This window comes from Zingiber officinale, chromosome 9B (genome assembly GCF_018446385.1).
Source record: "Zingiber officinale cultivar Zhangliang chromosome 9B, Zo_v1.1, whole genome shotgun sequence".
Lineage (NCBI taxonomy): Eukaryota > Viridiplantae > Streptophyta > Magnoliopsida > Zingiberales > Zingiberaceae > Zingiber > Zingiber officinale.
The window spans coordinates 35342580-35369894 of record NC_056003.1 but is presented as its reverse complement, the minus strand read 5'-3'; the positions used below and the strand labels follow the sequence as shown (position 1 = coordinate 35369894).

The 27315-nt window shown below is 46.6% G+C and overlaps 1 protein-coding gene across 1 annotated transcript; it reads right to left on the bottom strand.

The window, feature by feature from the left end:
* Nucleotides 1-142: 142 nt before the first annotated feature.
* On the bottom strand, nt 143-27315 carry LOC122022929 (chondramide synthase cmdD-like). The gene is made up of 2 exons (XM_042581033.1): nt 27183-27315; nt 143-537 (listed from the first exon to the last, which is right to left on the bottom strand). The coding sequence occupies exons 1-2, from the start codon at nt 27313-27315 to the stop codon at nt 143-145; spliced, it is 528 nt and encodes a 175-aa protein (XP_042436967.1).

The following is a 27315-nucleotide window of genomic DNA, read 5'->3' as shown; positions in this document are numbered from 1 at the left end:
GCTGGGTCCGGAGGTGACAACGCGGAGCCGAATGTGGCATGGGTCTGAAAGGTGACACACAATCGGAATACAACGGCGACAAGACCGGCGTACGACATCGGCTCGTAGGCCGGAATGTGACAACGGCGCGTAGGCCGGAACACTAGGCAAAGTCGGCACCAGGACTGCCGGTAAGTGCCGGAGGAGGGCTGCTCTGCGCGCGGAGGCCGCCGGCGAGGGGGGCGCCGACGAGGTGGTGGAGGGCCAGGACGAGGCGGTGATCGTCGGCGGCCAGGCGCAGGAGCCGGGCGCGCAGGAGCGGCGGCACGGCGAGGTCGAACGGCGCGGCGGCCTCCGCGGCCTCGCACGCGGCGACCCGGACCTCGCGGGCGCCCGGATCGAGGCCGGTGAGGTCGTCGACGGGCACGTCGAGGGCGACCGCCTCGGCGATCCGGGGCTCCGGAAGGCCGTCCTCGCCGGAGAGCTGGAGAAGGAGAAAAAATCTCCTTGATGGTTGGCGGCGGCCCAAAATCACGAACCCCTCTTTTCCTTCTCTCTCTGTCAACAGTGCTTAAAAGCACTCCAAACCCTTAATGAGCCCAAAAGACCAAAACGCCCTTTGACCTCCCATTAATTCCTCCCATGCCATTCTCATATCCGGAACACAAGCCTCCCCTTCAAGTCTAGTCGAAGGAGGCGTGAGTCCGACTGACTGGACAAGTCTATCGCAAAGGGCGGAACCGCTCACGATATCAAAATCAAATCGCTGAACCCAAAGTATACTGTCTCCCGCGACCGGTCGCTATAATAATGGTGTCGCATGAGATAGTACTCGTGCCGAGCGGATCAAATCTGTAACCGGACCAATGCCTAGTATGCAGCCACGAAGATACCGACCGGATGATCTAAGTGATGCCGATCGGGTGGATAGACGCTGAGCAGAAGATACTGAGCGAACGACAACACGCTGAGTGATCGACATGTAAACTGACAGCCGACCGAGCGGTACGTGGGACGCTGAGTAGACCGGCCCGAGGCCGGGCGTACGACCTAGATCAAACGGTGTGGCCGAACGGATGATCGGAAAGATGTCGATCGAGTGAGTAGACGGCGAGCGAACAACGCCGAACGAGCGACAGAGAAAATGACGATCAGTCAATCATGAAATGCTGGCCTGACGTGCTGAATGAGCAGCATCGAGAATGGTCAACGAGCGAACATAAAATGCTGGTCCGCCAGTCGAGTAGCGAGGAGTTGGCAATGCTGAACGAGCGATCAGAATGATGCCGATCGGATGCATAGATGCCGGACGAATGCTGTCGTGCGAACAATCGTAATGCTGCCGATCGGATGTATAGATGCCGGACGGACGATGCCGCGCGTGCGACTGCGGTGACGTCGATCGGTCAGATAGATACCGGGCGGACGATGCCGCGCGTGCGACCGTGGTGACGTCGATCGGTCAGATAGATGCCGGGCGGACGATGCCGCGCGTGCGACCGTGGTGACGTCGATCGGTCAGATAGATGCCGGGCGGACGATGCCGCGCGTGCGACCGGAGTGACGTCGATCGGTCAGATAGATGTCGGGCGGACGATGCAGCGCGTGCGACCGTGGTGACGTCGATCGGTCAGATAGATGCCGGGCGGACGATGCCGCGCGTGCGACCGTGGTGACGTCGATCGGAAGAATAGATACCTGGCCGCGACGACTGCTCGACCCCGGACGGGGGAGATAGATGATCATGAATCTGGTCCGTGACCAGCGAAGGCCGCTCAACCCCGAACGGGGGAGATAGAATATCTGATAACTAGTCCATGCAGCGGTCTTCAAGGCGGGGTTTTATAGTCGCCGGTTCGACTCTCGATATTTAACGTCGGAGCTCGACGGTCTTCAAGCCGGGGTTTTTATAGTCGCCGGTTCGACTCTCGATATTTAACGTCGGAGCTCGACGGTCTTCAAGCCGGGGTTTTTATAGTCGCCGGTTCGACTCTCGATATTTAACGTCGGAGCTCGACGGACGCTGTGGACTAATTCAAACCTGGCCGATCGGCTCGGGGTCTTCGCCATCGAGCCCGTGGCAGCCACGGGCTCGTATATAAACCTCCCGGCCGAACGGCTCAGGGGCCTTCGGGTTCGAGCCCCTGGCTCGGATATAAACCTCCTACCGAACGGCCGGGTTTCGCTTCGAGCCTCGTGGCTCGATATAAACCTCCTACCGAACGCTCGGGGCTTCGCCGAGCCCGCCGCCGGATATAAACCTCCTACCGAACGGCCGGGGCCTTCGCCGAGCCCGCCGCCGGATATAAACCTCCTACCGAACGGCTCGGGGCTTCGGCCGAGCCCGCCGCCGGATATAAACCTCCTACCAACGGCTCGGGGTTTCGCTCGAGCCCGTGGCTCGATATAAACCTCCACCGAACGGCCGGGGTTTCGCCGAGCCCCTGGCTCGGATATAAACCTCCCGGCCGAACGGCTCGGGGGCCTTCGGCTTCGAGCCTGTGGCTCGGATATAAACCTCCCGGCCGAACGGCTCGGGGGCCTTCGGCTTCGAGCCTGTGGCTCGGATATAAACCTCCCGGCCGAACGGCTCGGGGGCCTTCGGCTTCGAGCCCCTGGCTCGGATATAAACCTCCCGGCCGATCGGGTCGGGGGCCTTCGGTGATAACTCGACCCCGAACAGGGGAGAGAATATATGATATGCTGGTCCGTGCAGAGGTCTTCAGCCCGGGAGGTTTATAGTCGCCGGCCCGACTGCGTCCCGAATCTTGGTCGGTCGCCCGGGAGGTTTATAGTCGCCGGTCCGACTGCGTCCTGACTCTTGGTCGGTCGCCCGGGAGGTTTATAGTCGCCGGTCCGACTGCGTCCCGACTCTTGGTCGGTCGCCCGGGAGGTTTATAGTCGCCGGTCCGACTGCGTCCCGACTCTTGGTCGGTCGCCCGGGAGGTTTATAGTCGCCGGTCCGACTGCGGCCCGACTCTTGGTCGGTCGCCCGGGAGGTTTATAGTCGCCGGTCCGACTCTTGATTTTTAACGACGGTGCTCGTCGGCGCGGATATTTATAGCCGGTCGGCGCGGCTCTCGATTTTTAACGACGGTGCTCGTCGGCGCGGATATTTATAGCCGGTCGGCGCGGCTCTCGATTTTTAACGACGGTGCTCGTCGGCGCGGATATTTATAGCCGGTCGGCGCGGCTCTCGATTTTTAACGACGGTGCTCGTCGGCGCGGATATTTATAGCCGGTCGGCGCGGCTCTCGATTTTTAACGACGGTGCTCGGGCGGATATTTATAGCCGGTCGGCTCTCAATTTTTAACGACGGTGCTCGCGCGGATATTTATAGCCGGTCGGCGCTTCGATTTTAACGATGGTGCTCGCGGATATTTATAGCCGGTCGCGCGTCAATTTTTAACGACGGTGCTCGTCGGCTCGGATAGGCGCGGCTCTCGATTTTTAACGACGGTGCTCGTCGGCGCGGATATTTATAGCCGGTCGGCGCGGCTCTCGATTTTTAACGACGGTGCTCGTCGGTCTCCAAGTGAGACTATACACCCGGCCGAACGGCTCGGGCCTTCACATCGAGCGCTGGGCTCGGATACCATATACCCGGCCGAACGGCTCGGGCCTTCACATCGAGCGCTGGGCTCGGATACCATATACCCGGCCGAACGGCTCGGGCCTTCACATCGAGCGCTGGGCTCGGATACCATATACCCGGCCGAACGGCTCGGGATCTTCTATTTCAAGCATCGCTCGTATCCCATACGCAGCCCGGCCAAACGGCTCGGGGTCTTCGGACGAGCGACTAATACAGATCATATAATTGACAAAGAACAGGTAACAGAAAAACTGACCGAAGTCATGAGGATGGCAGGACTCTCCGACATCGTCCATCTTCACGTTCCAGATCAGGCACGTTCCCACAGACGGCGCCAATTTGATCCTGTCTAGAAGCTGAGAAGACGAACCTGCCGGTGTGACGTGTCTGGAAGGTTGACCGCATCCTCATGACCCGGTTGATGATCTGTCCGCTACGTTGACCAGATCGTCAGAAGTCCTCCTCCGGTCAACTGTACCTGTATCCAGCGACCGGGTCCCCCCGGTCTCTGGTACCTCGGTGCTCGAGGCGAATTCCACAAATGCATAAATATCCGGATAATAATAGAATATTGAAATAAATGCAAAGAAGGTACGAGAACGTACCCTGGCCCAGGGGGGCGCCCTCGGATGGATGAGTGAGCTGGTCGTGAAACTGACCGAGTCGTCGTGACCCGGAAGGGTGGATGCCTCTGAACCGACCGAAGAGGAGCTGGGTCCGGAGGTGACAACGCGGAGCCGAATGTGGCATGGGTCTGAAAGGTGACACACAATCGGAATACAACGGCGACAAGACCGGCGTACGACATCGGCTCGTAGGCCGGAATGTGACAACGGCGCGTAGGCCGGAACACTAGGCAAAGTCGGCACCAGGACTGCCGGTAAGTGCCGGAGGAGGGCTGCTCTGCGCGCGGAGGCTGCCGGCGAGGGGGGCGCTGTGCGCGCGGAGGCTGCCGGCGAGGGGGCTGCTATGCGCGCGGAGGCTGCCGGCGAGGGGGGCGCTGTGCGCGCGGAGGCTGCCGGCGAGGGGGCTGCTGTGCGCGCGGAGGCTGCCGGCGAGGGGGGCGCTGTGCGCGCGGAGGCTGCCGGCGAGGGGGGCGCTGTGCGCGCGGAGGCTGCCGGCGAGGGGGGCGCTGTGCGCGCGGAGGCTGCCGGCGAGGGGGGAGAGGAGGAGAAGAAGGGAGCGCCGGCGGAGAGCTGGAGAAGGAGAAAAAATCTCCTTGATGGTTGGCGGCGGCCCAAAATCACGAACCCCTCTTTTCCTTCTCTCTCTGTCAACAGTGCTTAAAAGCACTCCAAACCCTTAATGAGCCCAAAAGACCAAAACGCCCTTTGACCTCCCATTAATTCCTCCCATGCCATTCTCATATCCGGAACACAAGCCTCCCCTTCAAGTCTAGTCGAAGGAGGCGTGAGTCCGACTGACTGGACAAGTCTATCGCAAAGGGCGGAACCGCTCACGATATCAAAATCAAATCGCTGAACCCAAAGTATACTGTCTCCCGCGACCGGTCGCTATAATAATGGTGTCGCATGAGATAGTACTCGTGCCGAGCGGATCAAATCTGTAACCGGACCAATGCCTAGTATGCAGCCACGAAGATACCGACCGGATGATCTAAGTGATGCCGATCGGGTGGATAGACGCTGAGCAGAAGATACTGAGCGAACGACAACACGCTGAGTGATCGACATGTAAACTGACAGCCGACCGAGCGGTACGTGGGACGCTGAGTAGACCGGCCCGAGGCCGGGCGTACGACCTAGATCAAACGGTGTGGCCGAACGGATGATCGGAAAGATGTCGATCGAGTGAGTAGACGGCGAGCGAACAACGCCGAACGAGCGACAGAGAAAATGACGATCAGTCAATCATGAAATGCTGGCCTGACGTGCTGAATGAGCAGCATCGAGAATGGTCAACGAGCGAACATAAAATGCTGGTCCGCCAGTCGAGTAGCGAGGAGTTGGCAATGCTGAACGAGCGATCAGAATGATGCCGATCGGATGCATAGATGCCGGACGAATGCTGTCGTGCGAACAATCGTAATGCTGCCGATCGGATGTATAGATGCCGGACGGACGATGCCGCGCGTGCGACTGCGGTGACGTCGATCGGTCAGATAGATACCGGGCGGACGATGCCGCGCGTGCGACCGGAGTGACGTCGATCGGTCAGATAGATGCCGGGCGGACGATGCCGCGCGTGCGACCGTGGTGACGTCGATCGGTCAGATAGATACCGGGCGGACGATGCCGCGCGTGCGACCGTGGTGACGTCGATCGGTCAGATAGATGCCGGGCGGACGATGCCGCGCGTGCGACAGTGGTCACGTCGATCGGAAGAATAGATACCTGGCCGTGACGACTGCTCGACCCCGGACGGGGGAGATAGATGATCATGAATCTGGTCCGTGACCAGCGAAGGCCGCTCAACCCCGAACGGGGGAGATAGAATATCTGATAACTAGTCCATGCAACGGTCTTCAAGGCGGGGTTTTATAGTCGCCGGTTCAACTCTTGATATTTAACGTCGGAGCTCGACGGTCTTCAAGCCGGGGTTTTTATAGTCGCCAGTTCGACTCTCGATATTTAACGTCGGAGCTCGACGGTCTTCAAGCCGGGGTTTTTATAGTCGCCGGTTCGACTCTCGATATTTAACGTCGGAGCTCGACGGCCCTGAGGGCTACTTCAAACCCGGCCGATCGGCTCGGGGTCTTCGCCATCGAGCCCGTGGCAGCCACGGGCTCGTATATAAACCTCCCGGACGATCGGCTTGGGGGCCTTCGGCTTCGAGCCCCTGGCTCGGATATAAACCTCCTACCGAACGGCTCGGGGTTTCGCCTCGAGCCCGTGGCTCGATATAAACCTCCCGAACGGCTCGGGGCCTTCGCCGAGCCCGCCGCCGGATATAAACCTCCCCGAACGGCTCGGGGTTTCGAGCCTCGCCGCCGATATAAACCTCCTACCGAACGGCTCGGGGCCTTCGCCGAGCTCGCCGCCGATATAAACCTCCCCGAACGGCTCGGGGCCTCGAGCCTCGTGGCTCGGATATAAACCTCCTACCGAACGGCCGGGGTTTTGCCGAGCCTCGGCTCGATATAAACCTCCTACCGAACGGCCGGGGTTTTCGCCGAGCCGTGGCTCGATATAAACCTCCGAACGGCTCGGGGCCTCGAGCCCGTGGCTCGATATAAACCTCCTACCGAACGGCCTCGGGGTTTGGCCGAGCCCCTGGCTCGATATAAACCTCCCGGCCGATCGGGTCGGGGCCTTCGGTGATAACTCGACCCCGAACAGGGAGAGAATATATGATATGCCTGGTCCCGCAGGTCTTCACCGGAGGTTTATAGTCGCTGCCCGATCAAGGCCCCGAATCTTGGCCGCCCGAGGTTTATAGTCGCTGTCCGATCGCCCCGACTCTTGGTCGGTCGCCCGAGGTTTATAGTCGCCGGTCCGATCCTACTTGGTCGGCCGCCCGGAGGTTTATAGTCGCCGGTCCGATCCCGACTTTACGTCGCCGCCCGGAGGTTTATAGTCGCCGGTCCGACTCTTGATTTTTAACGACGGTGCTCGCCGCGGATATTTATAGCCGGTCGCGCGGCTCTCGATCGGTGCTCGTCGGCGCGGATATTTATAGCGGTCGGCGCGGCTCTCGATTTTAACTTCCGCTCCGATATTTATAGCCGGTCGGCGCTCTCAATTTTTAACGACGGTGCTCGCGGATATTTATAGCCGGTCGGCGGTCTCGATTTTTAACGTCGGTGCTCGCCGGCGCGGATATTTATAGCCGGTCGGCGCGGCTCAATTTTTAACGACGGTGCTCGTAGCGGATATTTATAGCCGGTCGGCTCGATTTTAACGATGGTGCTCGTCGGCGGATATTTATAGCCGGTCGGCGCCTCAATTTTAACGACGGTGCTCGTCGCGGATATTTATAGCCGGCGGATGCTCTCGATTTTTAACGACGGTGCTCGTCAGCGCGGCTCTCGATTTTTAACGACGGTGCTCGTCGGTCTCCAAGTGAGACTATACACCCGGCCGAACGGCTCGGGCCTTCACATCGAGCGCTGGGCTCGGATACCATATACCCGGCCGAACGGCTCGGGCCTTCACATCGAGCGCTGGGCTCGGATACCATATACCCGGCCGAACGGCTCGGGCCTTCACATCGAGCGCTGGGCTCGGATATCATATACCCGGCCGAACGGCTCGAGGGTCTTCGGTCGAGCGACTAATACAGATCATATAATTGACAAAGAACAGGTAACAGAAAAACTGACCGAAGTCATGAGGATGACAGAACTCTCCGACATCGTCCATCTTCACGTTCCAGATCAGGCACGTTCCCACAGACGGCGCCATTTTGATCCTGTCTGGAAGCTGAGAAAACGAACCTGCCGGTATGACGTGTCTGGAAGGTTGACCGCATCCCCATGACCCGGTCGATGAGCTGTCCGCTACGTTGACCAGATCGTCAGAAGTCCTCCTCCGGTCAACTGTACCTGTATCCAGTGACCGGGTTCCCCCGGTCTCTGGTACCTCGGTGCTCGAGGCGAATCCCACAAATGCATAAATATCCGGATAATAGTAGAATATTGAAATAAATGCAAAGAAGGTACGAGAACGTACCCTGGCCCAGGGGGGCGCCCTCGGATGGATGAGTGAGCTGGTCGTGAAACTGACCGAGTCGTCGTGACCCGGAAGGGTGGATGCCTCTGAACCGACCGAAGAGGAGCTGGGTCCGGAGGTGACAACGCGGAGCCGAATGTGGCATGGGTCTGAAAGGTGACACACAATCGGAATACAACGGCGACAAGACCGGCGTACGACATCGGCTCGTAGGCCGGAATGTGACAACGGCGCGTAGGCCGGAACACTAGGCAAAGTCGGCACCAGGACTGCCGGTAAGTGCCGGAGGAGGGCTGCTCTGCGCGCGGAGGCTGCCGGCGAGGGGGGCGCTGTGCGCGCGGAGGCTGCCGGCGAGGGGGGCGCTGTGCGCGCGGAGGGCGCTGTGCGCGCGGAGGCTGCCGGCGAAGGGGCTGCTGTGCGCGCGGAGGCTGCCGGCGAAGGGGCTGCTGTGCGCGCGGAGGCTGCCGGCGAGGGGGCGCTGTGCGCGCGGAGGCTGCCGGCGAGGGGGGCGCTGTGCGCACGGAGGCTGCCAGCGAGGGGGGAGAGGAGGAGAAGAAGGGAGCGCCGGCGGAGAGCTGGAGAAGGAGAAAAAATCTCCTTGATGGTTGGCGGCGGCCCAAAATCACGAACCCCTCTTTTCCTTCTCTCTCTCTCAACAGTGCTTAAAAGCACTCCAAACCCTTAATGAGCCCAAAAGACCAAAACGCCCTTTGACCTCCCATTAATTCCTCCCATGCCATTCTCATATCCGGAACAATTATTATTATTATTTTCAAGACGGGTTCGGGGATGGGGACAATATCCCCATACCTGCCCGAACCCGTCCCATCCTCGAAAAAAATCCCCGAACTCGTCCCCATCCCTGAATAAATCGTGAATCCCCGTCCCCATTTCGGGTTTTCCTCGCGGGACCCCAAACCCACGAGGAAAATTGTCATCCCTACTCTCTTCTCTTTCCTCCCATCTTCTCTTTCCTCTATATTTAGGAGATATGCATGCATGCAAAGCATAATATGGCTCTGATATGATTCCATATCAGGTCCACAGGATTAGAGTTTAACATATTTCTTTCGATAACATTTTCACACCTTTGAAGAAGTCGAAATATGCAATGGGCGACACCGTTGGACTCCTTGCAACCTCAGAAATCTACAAGACCTGAAATGAATTAAATCTGAGGTCTTTAGGTCCATCAGTGAGTTTTGACTCACTAATGGACTTAAAAACCTCAGATTGGATTCATTTCAGGTCCTGTAGATTTCTGAGACTGCAATGAGTTCAACGGTACCGTCCATTGCATATTTCAACTTCTCCGAAGGTATTAAAATATGGCTGAAAGAAACAACTAAATATAATATGAACCATGGGTCTGATATAGTTCATATCAGACCCACGTTTGGATTGTTTTAGCTGATTTTTTTATAATATTTTAACACCTCCGGACAAATCAAAATATGCAATGGATGACACCATTCGATTCCTTGCAACCTTAGAAATCCACAGGACTTGAAATCCATTGTTTATTTCAGCTTCTTGGATGTGTTAAAATGTTATAGAAAAAATCAGCTAAAACAAGCCAACGTGGGCCTGATATGAACTATATCAGGTCCGTGGTTCATATCAGGTCCACATAGGTTGTTTTAGTTGATTCTTTCGACCATATTTTAACACCTCTAGACAAGTAAAAATATGCAATGGATGACACCATTCGATTCCTTGCAACCTTAGAAATCTACATGACCTAAAATGGGTGCAATGTGAGGTTTCTAGGTCCATCAGTGGATTTTGACCGAACCCCACTGATGGACCTAGAGACCTCAAATTGCACTAATTTCAACTCCTATGGATTTATGAGGTTTCAAATAGTTCAAATATACTATCTATTGTTTATTTCAACTTCTTGGAGGTGTTATAATATATAAGGAAAAATCTCCATGATTACTGTGTTGTGATTCTTATCCTTGCTGGTGCATGTCTACTTGTTGGTTAGTCCTAGGAAAACGTACCGGTTCCACTGTACAAAAAATTTTGTACAAGTGTCGAACCTTTCCTTAAATAACCTATTGTGTTCTTTAGAAGTTAAATTAGGAATCACAGACGGAACTTAACATCATTGATTCCAAATTTAACTTATCTGTTCTTAATGGTTTAGATTTGAATTGCAAGCCGAACTTAACACTATTGATTCAAATCTGCCTAAGTTATTAATTCCATAAATATTAATTTCTAAAATTGGCTTCCAGGACTGCATGGCGAGGCACATGACATTATTGGATATGGGAGCAACCACCACCGCCTAGGCAAAGCCTTTTAAGGAAAGCTAATATTTATTTCCTTAAATAACTCTAGTTTAACAAAAAAGAACAATCGAATTACAAATTCGAAAAAGAAGAAAACACAAACTCAAAAAATTAATTTGATAAACTAGATTTAATTGCCTCTTGTATTTAGAATTCATACAAAGAAAAATAACTAGTATGATGCGGAAGAAAAATACTAGTTATACCTTCTCTTTGTAAGCTAATGACCTCGAGATCTTCTACCGTATTCCTCGCCTCGCCTCGCCTTGGACGTCGTGTGGGTGACGATCCTCCAAGATGAACATCACCTAAAAGAGTCCTTCCTCTTCCTCTAGAATTCGGCCACCACCACCACCAAGGAGAAGAGAGCAAAGGGAAAGGGAGAAGGGAGAGGGCCGGCCACCAAGAGGTCTCCAAGCAAGAGAATAAGAGTTGTCTCTCATGAAGCCCCCTCACCCCTTCTTTTATATTACTTGCCCAAGGCAAATAAGGAAAAACCTTTTACAAAAAATAAAATCATCCAAGAGTTTTTCCTTTTTACTTTTTATTTTTCCTTTTCTTTCCTCTTGATTGAATCAATCACCAATCAATGGTTGTGATCAATCCTATTTGGTTTAGGATTAATCTTGGCCGGCCCCTTGCTTGGGCACCAAGCAAGGTGGGCGACCACCATGTTTAGGAAAGGAATAATATTTTTTTAAAAAAAATTTTACAAGAGAAAAAACTCTTATAAATTTTACTAGCTCTCTTTCCTAAAGTAGGAGTTAAAAAAGGAAAGTTTCTAAAAATTAAAACCATGTTTTAAATTTAAAAACTCTCTTATAAAATTTCCTTTTTTAACATGATGATAGAAAATTTTAATTTTAAAACTTATCTCCCTTTTTTCTTAAATCATGAGGATGGTTAAAAAAGGAAAGTTTTAAAATTTTTAAAACTCTCTATTAAAACATGTGGCCTAATTCAAATTAGGAAAGTTTTAAAAAATTAAAATCTCTCTTTTAAAACTTATAGTTTTCTACAAAGAGAAGATTTTAAAAGTTCAAAACACCCCTCCTATTTGAATTAATCTTGGTCGGCCCCTACAAGCTTGGTCACCAAGCAATAGGGTGGGCCCCCATAAGAGGATGTGGCCGACCATTGCTTGGTCACCAAGCAATGGTCCAACCCCCTTCTTGGACACCAAGAAGAGCCTTACATTTGGATGGACTTGAGGCTATAACGAGGCTACGACAGGGACCTAGAGGAGAAATTGGTTTTGACCTTCCGATGAGCTTGAGTATCCCGTGCTCGCCCCGAACACACAACTCAAGTTCATCGATAATAACTCATTCCACTAGAGAGTTATTACCGCACCAATCCCAAATTACATTATGGGCTCCTTCTTATCATGAGTGTGTTAGTCTCCCTGTGTTTAATATTACGAATGTCCACTAATTAAGTAAGTTACTGACAACTCACTTAATTAATATCTAGCTCCAAGAGTAGTACCACTCAACTTTATTGTCATGTCGGACTAGGTCCACCTACAGGGTTTAACATGACAATCCTTATGAGCTCCTCTTGGGGACATTCTCAACCTAGATAACTAGGACACAGATTCCTTCTATAATCAACAACACACACTGTAAGTAATATCATTTCCCAACTTATCGGGCATATTGATTTATCGAGTTAAACTCACCCTTTGATAAGTCAAAGAAATAAATATTAAATATATGTGCTTGTTATTATATTAGGATTAAGAGCACACACTTCCATAATAACTAAGGTTTAGTTCTTTTACCAAGTCAGTACAAAAAGAACATACCTAAATGGTCCTACTCAATACACTTAAAGTGTATCAGTGTAATTTATTAGTCAAGATAAACTAATACTTAATTACACTACGACTATTCTAATAGTTTGTTCCTTTCTATCTTAGTCGCGAGCAACTGTTTATAATTTATAGAGAACCGACAACATGATCTTCTGAGTGTGACACCACACTCCATGTTATCTACTATATAAATTAATTGAACAAGTACATTTAACAAATAAATGCAGATATTGACCAACGTGATTCTTTTATTTCAGCAAATAAATGTTTACAAAAGCTAGACTTTTAGTATACACTCTAACATTACTATGCTATAATTTTTCCTCAAAGTTCGTCAATGAAAGAGGATCAGAACCTTATGCTCCTCACCTATGTTTGCTAACTTTGGACAACAAAAAAAAAGGGTCTAAAATGAATCAAAGATGTCGATCTAAAGAAGAATTCAATAACATTAGATCCATTTTCTTTCCTTTCATCTGTTGGATTGGTAGCATTACATTATTCTATCTCTATATCTTCTCAAAGTAATCATGTAGTCATGTCAATTTCTTAATTTTTTTTAGCTATTCTTTTTACACGAGTCTTACTTCTTTAGCATCAGATATTAGAATGAATAATTTAGATGACATGTAAAGTACAATCAAGATAATTCAAAACTACTTTATGCTAATCACTTGGCAGAGAGGCTAATTTAGCAAATGCTGCTTTAGTTGTATTGTTAAAAAATTGTGTAGCATAATAGATCTATTTCACTTTCATCCCTGGTTAGAGTAATAATCAATATATTATTGAAAGATGAATAGGAAGACTGATAATTGATGTATAACCATAGTCAATAAGCATTGACTAGTTGTCGAGATTTGATAGAGGAAAAGAACTAACTTCTGATACATGTTTAAGGTTTAATGTGAAAATTTTATAGATTCTTTCTTATTATATTATAGCACCTCCAAGAAGCTGAAATAAATAATGAATAGTATATTTGAACTTCTTGAAACCTCATAAATCCTGAAATGGGTGCAATCTGAGGTCTTTAGGTCCGTTAGTGGGTTTCGGTCAAAATCCACTGATGGACCTAGAGACCTCAGATTGCACCCATTTCAGTTCATGTAGATTTATGAGGTTGCAAGGAATCAAATGGTGCTGTCCATTGCATATTTTGATTTGTCCAAAGATGTTAAAATGTTATACAAAAAATCAACTAAAACAATCCAACGATGGACCTAGGTCTCTAGGTCCATTGGTGGGTTTCGGTCAAAATCCACTGATAAACCTAGAGACCTCAGATTATACTCATTTTAGTTCCTGTAGATTTATGAGGTTGCAAGGAATCGAATGGTGTCATCCATTGCATATTTTGATTTGTCCAAAGGTGTTAAAATGTTATACAAAAAATCAACTAAAATAATCCAATGTAGGCCTGATATGAACCATATTAGGCCCATAGTTCATATCAGGGCCACATGGGGTTGTTTTAGTTGATTCTTTCGATCATATTTTAACTTCTTTGAAGAAGTTGAAATATGCAATGGGTAGTACCGTTGGACTCCTTGCAACCTCAGAAATTTACAGGACTTGAAATGAGTCCAATCTGAGATTTCTAGGTCTATCAGTGGGGGTTTGACTCACTGATAGACCTAGAGACCTCAGATTTGACTCATTTCAGGTCCTATAGATTTCTAAGGCTGCAAGAAGTCTAGCGGTGTCGTCCATTACATATTTCGACTTCTCCAAATGTATTAAAATGCTATTGAAAGAAACATGTTAAACTCTACTCTCATGGGCCTGATATGGAATCATATCAGGCTCATATTGTGCCTTGTATGCATGCATATCTCCTAAAGAGAGAGGAAAGAGAAGATGAGAGGAAAGAAAAAAGAGGATGCGTGCATTATAGAGAGGGAAGAGAAAAGAAATTGCATGCATAAAAAAGAGAAAAGAGAATAGACAAATGATTGAGGGGTAGAATAGGAAGAATAAAAAATTGAGTACGTTATTTGGTAAATATCAAAGTATAGTATGCCTTTTGGTCAATTCATAAATCTAAATGCGTCTTTTGGTAAATTATCATTTTGCATGAGCTTAGATAGGGCAGTAAAAAATGATTATGCTTAGATGTTCTTCTTGATCCATTTTTATACCGTGTTAAATGAGATAAATTGTGAGGTTAGGAGGTTTTTTTCCAAATATATATTTATCGAATATTAATCTCTGTTTTAATGTAACAAATCTACTTATAGTAAATCTTTCATCTTTTAGCCAATTGAGTTCCCAATGAGAACAGTATAAACTTAAACATCGAATGTCAGAAATTTTTGATAATTCTAGAAAATATCTGCTAAACTGTCACTAAAACATTCAGCTGCTTTCTATGAGCATATCATGATTGAACAACCTTATTCTCTCAGTTATAATATAGTTATAAAATATTTTAAAAAATAAATATGAGAATTAAAATTTGAATTTTATTAGGGATAAATATTCTAAAAATTAATTTTGAATGTGCATAAATTATATTTTAAACTTATGCAAGGTTAGGAAAAAAATCATCTCACTTTAAAATTAATCGGTGAAAGTTAAGATACTTAAATTATTTTTAAAAAAAATAATAGAGCGACCTTGAATTGATTGTAGTGGACTAGCTTTGTGCAATCTATTAACATTTCAACATTTGGTATGAATGATTTGGTTCTAGACTTCCGTGTGGAGGAAGAAGAGTACTCCGTGTAGAATGGAGCGGGCTGATTCGAATTAAATTTTACGACATTCAAGGTTATTTGATAAGGCAATCGAGCAAAATTAAGACGAGTTTAAAATGAATGATTATTCAAGTTTAGTTTGCGTTTGATTCGTTTATATGTTATTTAGTTTTCAATTTATAGTCATTTGATTGTTTGAAATGTTTATATTGTAAGTTTATTCGATTGATTATAAAACTTACAATATAAAGTTGTATATTGATTTTGAAACTTTCTTTGTTCATTTAGCTCGTTGATAAGAGTTTCTATTAATAAAAGTGGTTCATGAACATTATTCAAGAATACTTTTCATGAATATTAACAAGCGAAACACATATATACATTCAAGTTTGTTCATTTAATTGATCTTATTGAACGAACATAAATAAACTTTTACCAAGTCAAATATAAAAATTATTCATAAACGTTCAATTTATTTATGACCCTAAAATATACTAATGTGGTGATGAAGAGGAGCCCCACCAATGAGTCAAACTAGAAGAAAAGCAGCCGACGTGGAGGTCAAAGTCAGAATAGTCAAAGGCCTAGGCCTATGAAGCAAACCAATTCAGCTGAGCGACAGTATCATCTCTCTGGTCAGCCTAGAGCACGTCTAAATAGCCGCTCTTGGAAAGCTCGTGGTTGAGGTTAATAGACAGGTAGCAACTTCCTCGAACCATTGCTCCTGAGTGGGAGGCATATCCGGTTGAACAAAGGACAGTCCTCTAACAACAGTACAACCGAACGAAAAGTAGGACAATAGCTCTGCTCAGTACGTCTGGACTAGGACTATCCGGTTGAGTAGTGGTCGGTCGACCGTATGTTGACCCTTTAACTATTTTATCGTATTCTTTTGGGAGTTTGTGTCGTTGATAGCAAAGCATGTCTAGCAGATAAATTGTACTTTAGAAACTTTCAAGTTGTCATATCAGAGAATTGCATGGCTCCTTAAGAAATGGAGTCAGTGACATTTTTTGACTTATTTTTTCCTAGGGCACCTAGGAAAATGTATCTATGCCTTGAGATGCATACACGAATACTACGATGACAATATAAAAGGGGATTCCTATCTACAGAGAGAGGTATGTGTTGGAGCAATCTAGGTGCCCTAGGTTTTGATGTTTGGACAAAGGTTTAAGTTAGGTTTATTGTGGTATTTGATATGCATTGTGAGTGTGCAGGATACAGGTACAACAAGGAAAGTCCAAGTTCGATCTTGGCAAAGGAGGAAAGTCCAAGAATGAGTCTTGGCGGTGTAAGTCCAAGCATGTAGTCTTGGCAACGTAAGTCCAAGTGTGACTTGGCAATGGATGAAGTCCCGGAGGTGAGGAGCCTCTTGGCAAAGGAAGACCCGACAATATGGACAAGGCCGAAGGAAGCTCCAGAAGGCAAGACGTGAAGGATGGGGAGACATCTGAGGGGCGCGAGACTGATGGAGGAGGCTAGAAGGCTAGGTCTAGGTTGGTCGGGTGAGGACGAGTGCTGAGTGATTGTACTCATGGCAAAATTCTATGCGCTTTTAGGATTTACTGTAGCAGTACTGTAGTGATATTGTAGCAGTACTGCAGCGATATTAGAGCAGCACTGTAGCAGTCGATTGGTTACTGTAACAGTCGACTATTACACTGTAGCAGTCGACTGATAGTCGAACGTTGGGTAACGATCGGCTTCACTTAAAGGACCAGTCGACTGGTAGCGGGAAAACAGCTTAGTGTTTTCCTCTCGAGCTCTATTTAATAGAGCTCGAGGTGCTTGGGCATGGTTGACGAAATAGACTTGGTTAAAGCCTATTAGAGTCTCCCAAGCCTTCGTGTGATCATGTGTGCTTGTATTCAAGTGTTTATGGCGAGGTTTCTCCACCGACAAGGAGCTTGAGCTAGTCGGAGGTTTTCCGGGGAGTCATCCACCGATGGATCGGGATCGTCCACCTTACGGACAGCCGTGTAGTAGGAGCTTTATCTCCGAACCACGTTAAATCAACGTGTTAGGTTTGCTTTCTCTTGTTAGTATTTGTTTTTGTGTTTCCGCTGTGAACTAACATTATAGGAAGCAATCGATTTGGGTGAGACGCTATTCACCCCCTCTAGCGGACGTCAAGGTCCCAACAGTATGTGCAACTTCATTCTTTACACGTTTTAGCTACAGTTCTTCATTTTTCTACTCGTCAGAGATTGACTTGAGCATCGAAGGACCAATACCGAGAACTCCTTCTCTACCCGACTCTAACGACTCTATGTTACAGACTTACATGGAGTCTTCACTTTGTTAACCTTCCAACTACATTCTTAACTTATCGTCTTTATCATTTTTTTTTGGCCAGAATCATATACAAACAAATTTTAATTTTTCATACGGAAGGGATAGTGCTATGTGAGACACATGAATTATACTGGCAATGAAATAAAAGCAAAGAAGTCTCTCATGGATATGGATGGTAAAGGTTATAAATCTCACCAAAACACATCACATACGGGGAGTTTAAAAATTTCTGACGTTGAATAATCCGTCAAAAAAGAAAGATTTTTTATTTTTAAAATTAACCAGATGAAATCTAAACACTTAGGTGGCGTTTGATTCTCTCCTAAGAATTGGAATGAGAATGGGTATCATAGTATTATGGAATGAGAATGAGTATGAGCTTGGATATCATTCTTAAAAATAATGTTTGGTTAGTTGAAAATTTTCAATCGGAATGAACCTAAATTTCTTTTTTTACCCTTAGAGAAAAAATTAGATGAGAGAGAAAGTTGAATGTGAGAGAAACATATGATGAGAGAGGAAGTGTGATGAGAGAGTGTGTGATGAAAGAGAAAGTGTGTGTTAGCAATTCGAGCCGCAAAAACCGCTTTTTGCGTTGCGGAAACCCCGAAGCTAGCCACGGATCCGTGCAAAAATATATAAAATAATCTTGTACATGTTTGTCTACACTAGATCTACCTTAGATCTACATGAAAAGAGAGTTACCCTTGTAGTGATGCCCTTCGCTTATCCCGCTCGTCCAAAGGTTGCCGGATCTCGTAGAGTGTCAAGTGAACACTCCTCTACACGTATTCACATGGACAAAAAGGTGGAGAGAACAACTTAGAGTGTGCTAGCACCCTTGAGAAGTCTTAGCAATGGAGGATGAGAGGGAGAGAAAAACTAGAGAGGAAGAAGAAGAAGTGAATGAGCACACAATGCAATTCATTCACACACCTAAAGTGGTCGGCCACTTAATGGAGGTTTAATACCTCCATGGAACACCAAAAGTCATGACTCTTAGTCTTCCTCATGAGGTGACACACAATGATGTAGCCTTGATGATGTGAAACATCATCATTGGCCGGCCCCATGTTAAGTCACAATGAGGTGGCATTTGGTCAAGTCAAACTTGACCCTTCATCTTCCCTCTCAAGTCAAGTCAAACTTGACCTTTTTATCTCCCATGGTTGATCAAGCCTAACCTTTGATTCAAGTCAATTTAATTTAATGAATCTCTATTCATTGAATTAAATTGACTCAATGAATCATAGTCAAAATTAGACTTATTCAACACATGAATCAAATTGAGTCCAACTCAATTAGTCTAATTTGGATTACTCTTAATTCAATTTGGTTCATCATATGAACATAATCCTCTTGGCCCATCATATGAACCTAATCCTCTTGGCCCATCATTTGTACCTAATCTCCATCTAATTACCCTTTGTGTGTGACCCTATAGGTTCTTGTAACGTTGGCAATGCCCCTAAACCCATTTAGAAACATAAGTAATGAGCAGTATCTAGCAACACATCATTACTACCCAAGTAACAAGAATGTTGAGATCCAATATCACCTTTGTGGCTACTAATTGTGACTCTCACAATATGTGACAATGCCCTTCTATCCTTGACATCTAAATTGATCAATTGAGGCATAGACCGTGTCATCCTCTAATCAATTTATGTCTTGAACTCCAAGTAGACTCACTCTAATCAAATGAGCTCAATATCTCATATTGACTCATTTGAACATGATCATGCACTTAGTGGTCTCACTCTATCAAGAATCATGATGTCACTCCTGTCATATAGGAGGGATAGATCCCATCTACATCACTCATATCCCTCCGCATAATTTGTTACATACCCAGTAGTCACCTTTATAGTCCACCAATTTACGGGTGACGTTTGACGAAGCCAAAGTATGCAACTCCTTATGTAGGGAACGATGGTGACTTCAGGTCTAGGGACTGATAGTCATACTAATAGTCACATGAGAAAGTATATAACACTCATATAACGATCCATGATACTTTCTCATGGTGGGTCATTCAGTATACATTCTTCAATGCATACCCATGTATCAACTTGATATCTAATATCCATGACTTGTGAGATCAAGTCATCAAGTTGACCTACATGCTAGTCTCAGCGCATTAACATTGTCCCTGAATGTTAATACTTGATTAGGAATGATTAAGAGTAGTGTTCTCTGTTAGGACCTTCGGATGCGGCTAGAGAGGGGGGGTGTGAATAGCCGACCCCAAATTCGCGTTTCTTTCTACAAATCAAGTTAGCGCAGCGGAAAAATAACAACAGAAACATAAATGGAGAAATCAAACCTTAGACGCAGCGATGTAACGAGGTTCGGAGATGATACTCCTACTCCTCGGCGTGTCCGTAAGGTGGACGAAGCCTATCAATCCGTCGGTGGATGAAACCCCGGATAACCGACTAATATGAACTCCTTCTGGGTAGAGAAACCTCACCACAAAGTCTTTGCAACAGCAAAACAGAGGAGTACAACAATAGAGGAAGCAAACAAGAACAATAGGAATTGTAAACACACTTGCTTGCCTTCTCGTCAGAGTCCGTTGATGAAGCAGCAGCTTCACGGCTCCAGCAGCTAGAAAACCAGCACGAAGCTCACGCGAAGCTTCAGCAAACCGAGAGCTCAGCAAAGCTCAAGAGGAAGAAGAAGAATTAGCAGAAGCAGCTCTTCCAGTGTTGTCTTTCGTTCTTCACTGTAGAGGCCTTATATCATCTGGTATCTCCCTGCTGTTGGTGCAACTTTAGGTCAAGGTTGACCTGGTTGACCCGACTCGAGTTGTATTTTGATGTTTGACAATAACAGAAGAGTTGTATTTTGATGGGAGATTGTTGGTGCAACCTTAGGTCAAGGTTGACCTGGTTGACCTGACTCGAGTTGACCTGACTCAGGTTGTATCTTGATGTTTGACAAGAACAGAATAGTTGTATTTTGATGGGAGATTGTTGGTGCAACCTTAGGTCAAGGTTGACCTGGTTGACCTGACTCGAGTTGACCTGACTCAAGTTGTATCTTGATGTTTGACAAGAACAGAAACTTGGGAGGTTGTGGGTGCAACCCTTGGTCAAGGTTGACCTGGTTGACCCGAGGTGAGGTGACCTGACTCGAAAAAGTCCAAGCAGGGAGCTTGGCACGGGAAAAAGTCCAAGCAAGGAGCTTGACACGGGAAAAGTCCAAGCAGGGAGTTTGGCACGGGAAAAGTCCAAGCAGGGAGCTTGGCACGGGAGAAAGTCCAAGTATGGAGACTTGGCACGGAGAAGTCCAAGTATGGGAACTTGGCAAGTGGAGGTCAGAGAGGGCTCGGTAGCTCGTTCTCTGGACTGCAAGTGGAAGTCGGAGAGGGCTCGGTAGCTCGTTCTCCGAACTGTGGTCAGAGAGGGCTCGGTAGCTCGTTCTCTGGACCGGAAGTGGGAAAGTCCTGGTGAGTGAAGCCAGGCAGTTGTGAAAACCCTAGTGAGTGAAGCTAGGTGAAAGTCCTGGTGAGTGAAGCCAGGCAGTTGTGAAAACCCTAGTGAGTGAAGCTAGGTGAAAGTCCTGGTGAGTGAAGCCAGGCAGTGGGAAATGTTGGTGCAACCTTAGGTCAAGGTTGACCTGGTTGACCCGACTCGAGTTGACGTGACTCGAGTTGTATTTTGATGTTTGACTTAGGAAGATTGTCGATGCAACCTTAGGTCAAGGTTGACCTAGTTGTGTTGCATGTTGATGTTTGACACTCGTGAGAGAGTTCTATTCTTGATGTGGGACAAGAATAGATGTTTGGGAGATTATTGGTGCAACCGTAGGTCAGGGTTGACCTGGTTGACCTGATTCGGGAAAAGTCCAAGTATGGAGACTTGGCACGGAAAAGTCCAAGTAGGGAGCACTCGAAAAGTCCAAGTATGGAGACTTGGCACGAAAAGTCCAAGCAGGAGCTTGGCACGAAAAGTCCAAGTATGGAGACTTGGCACTAAAAAGTCCAAGTAGGGAGCTTGGCATCGAAAAGTCCAAGTATGGAGACTTGGCACTAAGAAAGTCCAAGCTTGCACGCGAAAAGTCCAAGTATGGAGACTTGGCATCGAAAAGTCCAAGTATGGAGACTTGCATCGAAAAGTCCAAGTATGGAGACTTGGCACGGAAAGTCCTAGTGAGTGAGGCATGGGAAAGTCCTAACTGGATGTTAGGCATTGGAAAGTCCCGTGAGTGAAGCGGTAGTGGGAAAGTCCTAATCGATGTTAGGCAGTGGAAATCCGGTGAGTGAAGCTGTGGAAAGTCCGTGAGTAAAGCCGCAAGGGAAAATCCAGATGGATCAAGGTGATCGGACATCCGGTGTTGAGAAGTCCAAGTGAGTGAAGCTTGGCATATGGAGTCGGAGAGGGCTCGGAGTCGTTTCTCCGAACTAGGTTAGAGAGGGCACTCTAAACCTAGGAGTTGGATCGGACCGTGACCGATCCAAAGGATATTGTTCCCGACGGTCCGTGACCGATCGTAATCGATCGCTGGCTCATCGACAGAATCGACGGTCCGGAGACCGATCGAGGCAACGCAACTGCGAGAAGAAGCGCGGATCGGTCGCCGACCGATCCACCCATGGCTCGATCGATCGCGCACCGATCGTGCATAGATCGCTGGCGTGAGGAGCCCCGATCGGCCTATGGACCGATCAGAGGTTCCTCGATCGTCCACACCGATCGTGGCTTGATCGGACACCTGATCGGTCCGGGACCGATCGGTGACAAATGTAAGCTTCACGCTTAGGCCGACCGGCCCGCAGACCGATCAGGTTCTAGCTGCTGCGACGCAACGCTAGTTTCTTCACCGCTCTTCGCAGTATAAAGGGGTCGAGAGTCGAGCCGCACTACTTCTTCTTCTCTCTTCTTTCGACTGAGGGTGCTTGAGCTTTGTTGAGCTCTTCTTCACAAGCTTCACGTGAGCTTCTCGACGGGATATTCCCTGCTAGGTGTCGAGGAGCCTTTCAACGAATCCCATGGTCGAGGAGGCAAGAAACCCGTGTTTTACATTTATTGTTCTTGTCTTCTTGTATTTCTTGTTGTATTCTTTTGTTTTGCAAGAATATTGTGGCGAGGTTTCTCCACCCACAAGGAGTATATTGTATTAGCCGGTTTTCCGGGGACTTATCCACCGACGGATTGATAGGCTTCGTCCACCTTACGGACACGCCGAGGAGTAGGAGTTTCATCTCCGAACCTCGTTACATCGACGAGTTGAGGTTTGGTTTGTTTTGTTTTCGTTTCCTTTTGTTATTTCCGCTGCTAACCTAATTTGTAGAAAGAAACGAGCAAAAATTTGGGTCGGCTATTCACACCCCCCTCTCTAGCCGTACGAAGAGATCCTAACAAGTGGTATCAGAGCGAGGCCGCTCTTCATCGGATCAACACCCATGGGAGCAAAGCTAGAGATGGATCTCTATGGAGAAGATGTCACGATTCAACCCTTCTACGAGTCTCACGACAACTTCACATATTGGAAGGTAAGGATGATGTATTTTCTTAGGACTAATATGTTAAATTGGTTTTGTGTACAAGAAGGGTTTTCCCCTCCGATGGATGAGGAAGGAAAACCTATCAAGAAGAAGGAGTGGACGAAAGAGCAAATCCGACAATCCGAAATCAATGACGAGGTAACGAAAATCATTGAATTTTCTTTACCTAATGATGTTTTGTGTAGGGTAGAAGGATACAATAGTGCCAAGGAGTTGTGGAACAACTTGGCCAAACTTCATGAGAAGAACTCCACTTCAAGTCATGAAGAGGAGACAAGTGAGTCATCAAGTAGCTCACTTCATGGAGATAGAGAATTAGGAGTTGAGGGTTACTCAACATCTAAGGAAGAAGAGGAGGAGAGTTCTTCTTCAAGTTCGGAGCAAGAAGAAGAAGCTTCTATCTCCGGAAGGGATGAAGAAGAGAGCTCGCATCCACCCTCATCCCTAGGTAACTCAAGCATTTTAGTTTCAAATAAATTACATATATTATGCTTTGAGTGTAGGGAGTATGGACATTACAAGAGCAAATGTCCAAAGAGAGTTAGGAAGACTCCACCGGCGCCAAAGGTCAAGGTAGCCGGAGTCCCGACACGCAAGGGCAAGGAGCACGTGGTGTGCTTCCAATGCAAGCGAAGGGGACATTATCGGAGTCATTGTCCGAGGGGAGGCAACCTCACAAGGGCAAGAGACCGAGCACATCGATAGGGGGAGCTAAGGCAAACCCTAAGGTAACCTCTAAGGTTCATTTTTGCAACTCTAATAAAATGCATGCTAGGAATTTTATTGCACTTGTCGATAATAACAAGCATGATAACCTTAGGAATCAATACATGTGCTTAGGAGCCAAGCATGTTAGCCTAGATAAGAACAATTCTAGAAATGCTAACCCTAGAATTAACTCATCTAAGGCTAAGGAGAACCTAGGTAGAAACCCCAAAACAACTAGACACATGCCTAGGAATACCTCAAAGAAAAATGACAAATCAAAAATTGAGGTATTAGAGAAGGAGAATCAAGTCTTGAGGTCAAGACTTGATACTTTGGAAAAGGCTCTTAAGAACTTGGAGAAGTCATCTCTAGGGTTTAAGGGTCAAAAACCAAAGCCCAAGGACAAGAAAGGTTTGGGTCACAAACCTAAGTCCCAAGTGGTCAAGCCCACTTACCACAATGTTCCATTCGATTATGGAATAAAACCTAGGGCTAGGAAGACCATTACCAAGGTTACAAGGGGAGTCACCCCTATAGTTGACCTTGATGAGACCCAAATGACCAAGGCTTCAAAGCCTAAGAGGGTCATTAGGAGGGTTGCTAGGGAAGTCATCCCTAGTGAATATTTAGTGAACCCAATGAGCTCAAGTAGGTATTGGGTTCCTAGGAGCATCTTCTCTACCCCATAGATGGGTTAGAGAGTGTCAACTCCAATAAGAAGGGTAGTTAACCCAACTTTGAGGAAATTGACACTCAAGGAGCATTTTCAAGGTTTTTGGGAACCTTTGAAAATGAAATGGAATAATCTTTATCATTCACTCCTTGGAAGAGTAAAGTGTGCCAAAGTGAGAATATATTAATCTTACTTTAAATTGACACAATTTGGAAAACCTAGAGAAATATCAAATTGGGATTTTGATATTCTCTTAGGTAATCAAGGCAATCCGGGCCTTAATTTAGAAATGCTACTCTTGTAGAATTTTAAATGGTATAAATCAAACAAGAGATCAAGAAATGCCAATTTGGGTTTTGACATTTTCTTGGAGCACTTTTGGCAATCTAGGATTAGAATTTAAGTTAGCTAAGTGATTAAGGATACTTAGATAGGTAATCTAGGTATTTTATTTGTGTTAACTTACCATGGTTGTTTGCCATATGCCATGTCATGACATCATATTTAATTTATGATCATTTGAAATGTCATGATAATGCTTAGGTTATTATATGTCATGCTCTAGTTAATTTTCATACTTTATGCCATGACATCATGACATTGACACATGTTTTCCATTTATGATATCATTTTATGTCATGTCATCATCTCTTGCATTAATAATCAATTGAATTGATTTAAGGATGAAAAACACATTTTGATATTGAGATCAAATTTGTGTTTAGAAAATGCATGAGACCTTAGTCTAAGATACCTAAACCCATATCTCACATCAAAATTGCCATGGATGTGTTTGATACACCTTAGATGTGTGTGAGATATTAGGATCATGAATTAGGATCAAGGTGCATAGTTCTTGTGCCTAGATGAGCCTAACTCAAGAAATGGAGGATCATAGGGAAAGCTTGTGTACAAGTCATGTACATTTAGCCCTAAGATTATGGTCCTAAATTAAAAGGTTTAAAATCATTTTGAAATTGATTTGAAAAACCTTGATGAAGTCATCTTAGTGATTGCATTCATCATTGAACATTGTGATACAAAGATGAGCTAACTTTGAACTATTTCAAAGTTTTTGAACTTTGTATCAAGATTAAAAAATGGAAGTTATTTTCATAGAAAATTATTTTTCCATGATAATATATGATATGAGGAATGTATCCTCAAAATTTTACGATTTTTGGAATTTTCTGGAATTTATTAGGAGTTTCAATTTCCGGAAGGGAAATCGTAAATCGATTTCAGAGTATGGATCGGTCACCGGACCGATCCAGAAGTTCGATCGGTCCGTGACTGACGATCCAGAAAGGGTGGATCGGTCTGGGGACCGATCGGATTCTGATCGGTCCGGGACCGATCGGCGTGTCGCTTCGATTTTCAGCTGTTGGTCTGAAATTTCACCGGAAGTTGGGTTTTGTGGATTTCTAAAGGTTTGAAACTCGCCAAGACATTGTTGGTGCAATGGTCAAGGGGAAGTGGACCTTTAGGGGGAGTTTTACCTAATTGTCAAAGGGAGTTGACTTTTAGGGGGAGTTTTTACTCCTTAAGACTTTTAAGGATTAGTGATATGGGATTATCACTAAGTTGATTGTTGAAGTTAGTATCAAGGGAGAAAATTAAGAGTTTCAATGAAAGGTATGAGACTTTCATTAGGAGGGAACTCTTGACCTGATATCCTCCTTTTCTTTTGATGTGTGTCAAAAAGAGTAGTCATTGGAGAATTATTGGGGAACCCAAGTTAGGTTATCAAGTTAACCTAAGCTAGGGAAGAATGTCAAGGAATGTTCAAGGAAGAATATTGGAATTCTTTTTGTGTGTCAAAAAGGGGAGAATTATTGGGAACCCAAGTTAGGTTATCGGGTTAACCTAAGTTTGGGGAGAAACGCTCAAGGAGAATATTGAGTTTGGAAAGAATGTTCAAGGAAGAACATTGAAAAACCTGAGTTAAGGTTATCGGTTTAACCTAACTTGATTATGGTTTTGTCAAACATCAAAAGGGGAGATTGTTGGTGCAACCTTAGGTCAAGGTTGACCTGGTTGACCCGACTCGAGTTGACGTGACTCGAGTTGTATTTTGATGTTTGACTTGGGAAGATTGTTGGTGCAACCTTAGGTCAAGGTTGACCTAGTTGTGTTGCATGTTGATGTTTGACACTCGTGAGAGAGTTCTATTCTTGATGTGGGACAAGAATAGATGTTTGGGAGATTATTGGTGCAACCGTAGGTCTTGACCTGGTGGACCTGATTCGGAAAAGTCCAAGTATGGAGACTTGGCACTAAAAAGTCCTAACTTGGCAATCGAAAAGTCCAAGTATGGAGACTTGGCACGGAAAAGTCCAAGCAGGAGCTTGGCACGCGAAAAGTCCAAGTATGGAGACTTGGCACGAAAAGTCCAAGTAGGGAGCTTGGCATCGAAAAGTCCAAGTATGGAGACTTTAAAAGTCCAAGCAGGAGCTTGGCACGCGAAAAGTCCAAGTATGGAGACTTGCACCGAAAAGTCCAAGTATGGAGACTTGGCACTCGAAAAGTCCAAGTATGGAGACTTGGCACGGGAAAGTCCTCGTGAGTGAAGCAGCTGGGAAAGTCCTAACTGGATGTTAGGCATTGGAAAGTCCCGTGAGTGAAGCTGTAGTGGGAAAGTCCTGGATGTTGAGCAAAGTGGAAATCTCGGTGAGTGAAGCCGTGTGAAAGTCCCGTGAGTAAAGCCAGGAAGGGAAAATCCAGATGGATCAAGGTGATCGGACATCGGTGTTGAGAAGTCCAAGTGAGTGAAGCTTGGCATATGGAGTCGGAGAGGGCTCAGTAGTTTCTCCAAACTAGGTTAGAGAGGGCACTCTAAACCTAGGAGTTGGATCGGATCGGTGACCGATCCAAAGGATATTAGTTGTTCTCGATCGGCCCGGTGACCGATCGTAATCGATCAATGGCTCATCGACAGAATCGATCGGCCCGAGACCGATCAGAGGCAACGCAACCTTGCGAGAAGAAGCGTATCCGACGGTGCCCCCCAGGGCGTGTCGAGGACCAGCGTCTCGACATCCTCCATCGCATCGATGGTATAGAGGCCCGATCCGCCGATGATCCCGATCATCCAGTGCGTCAT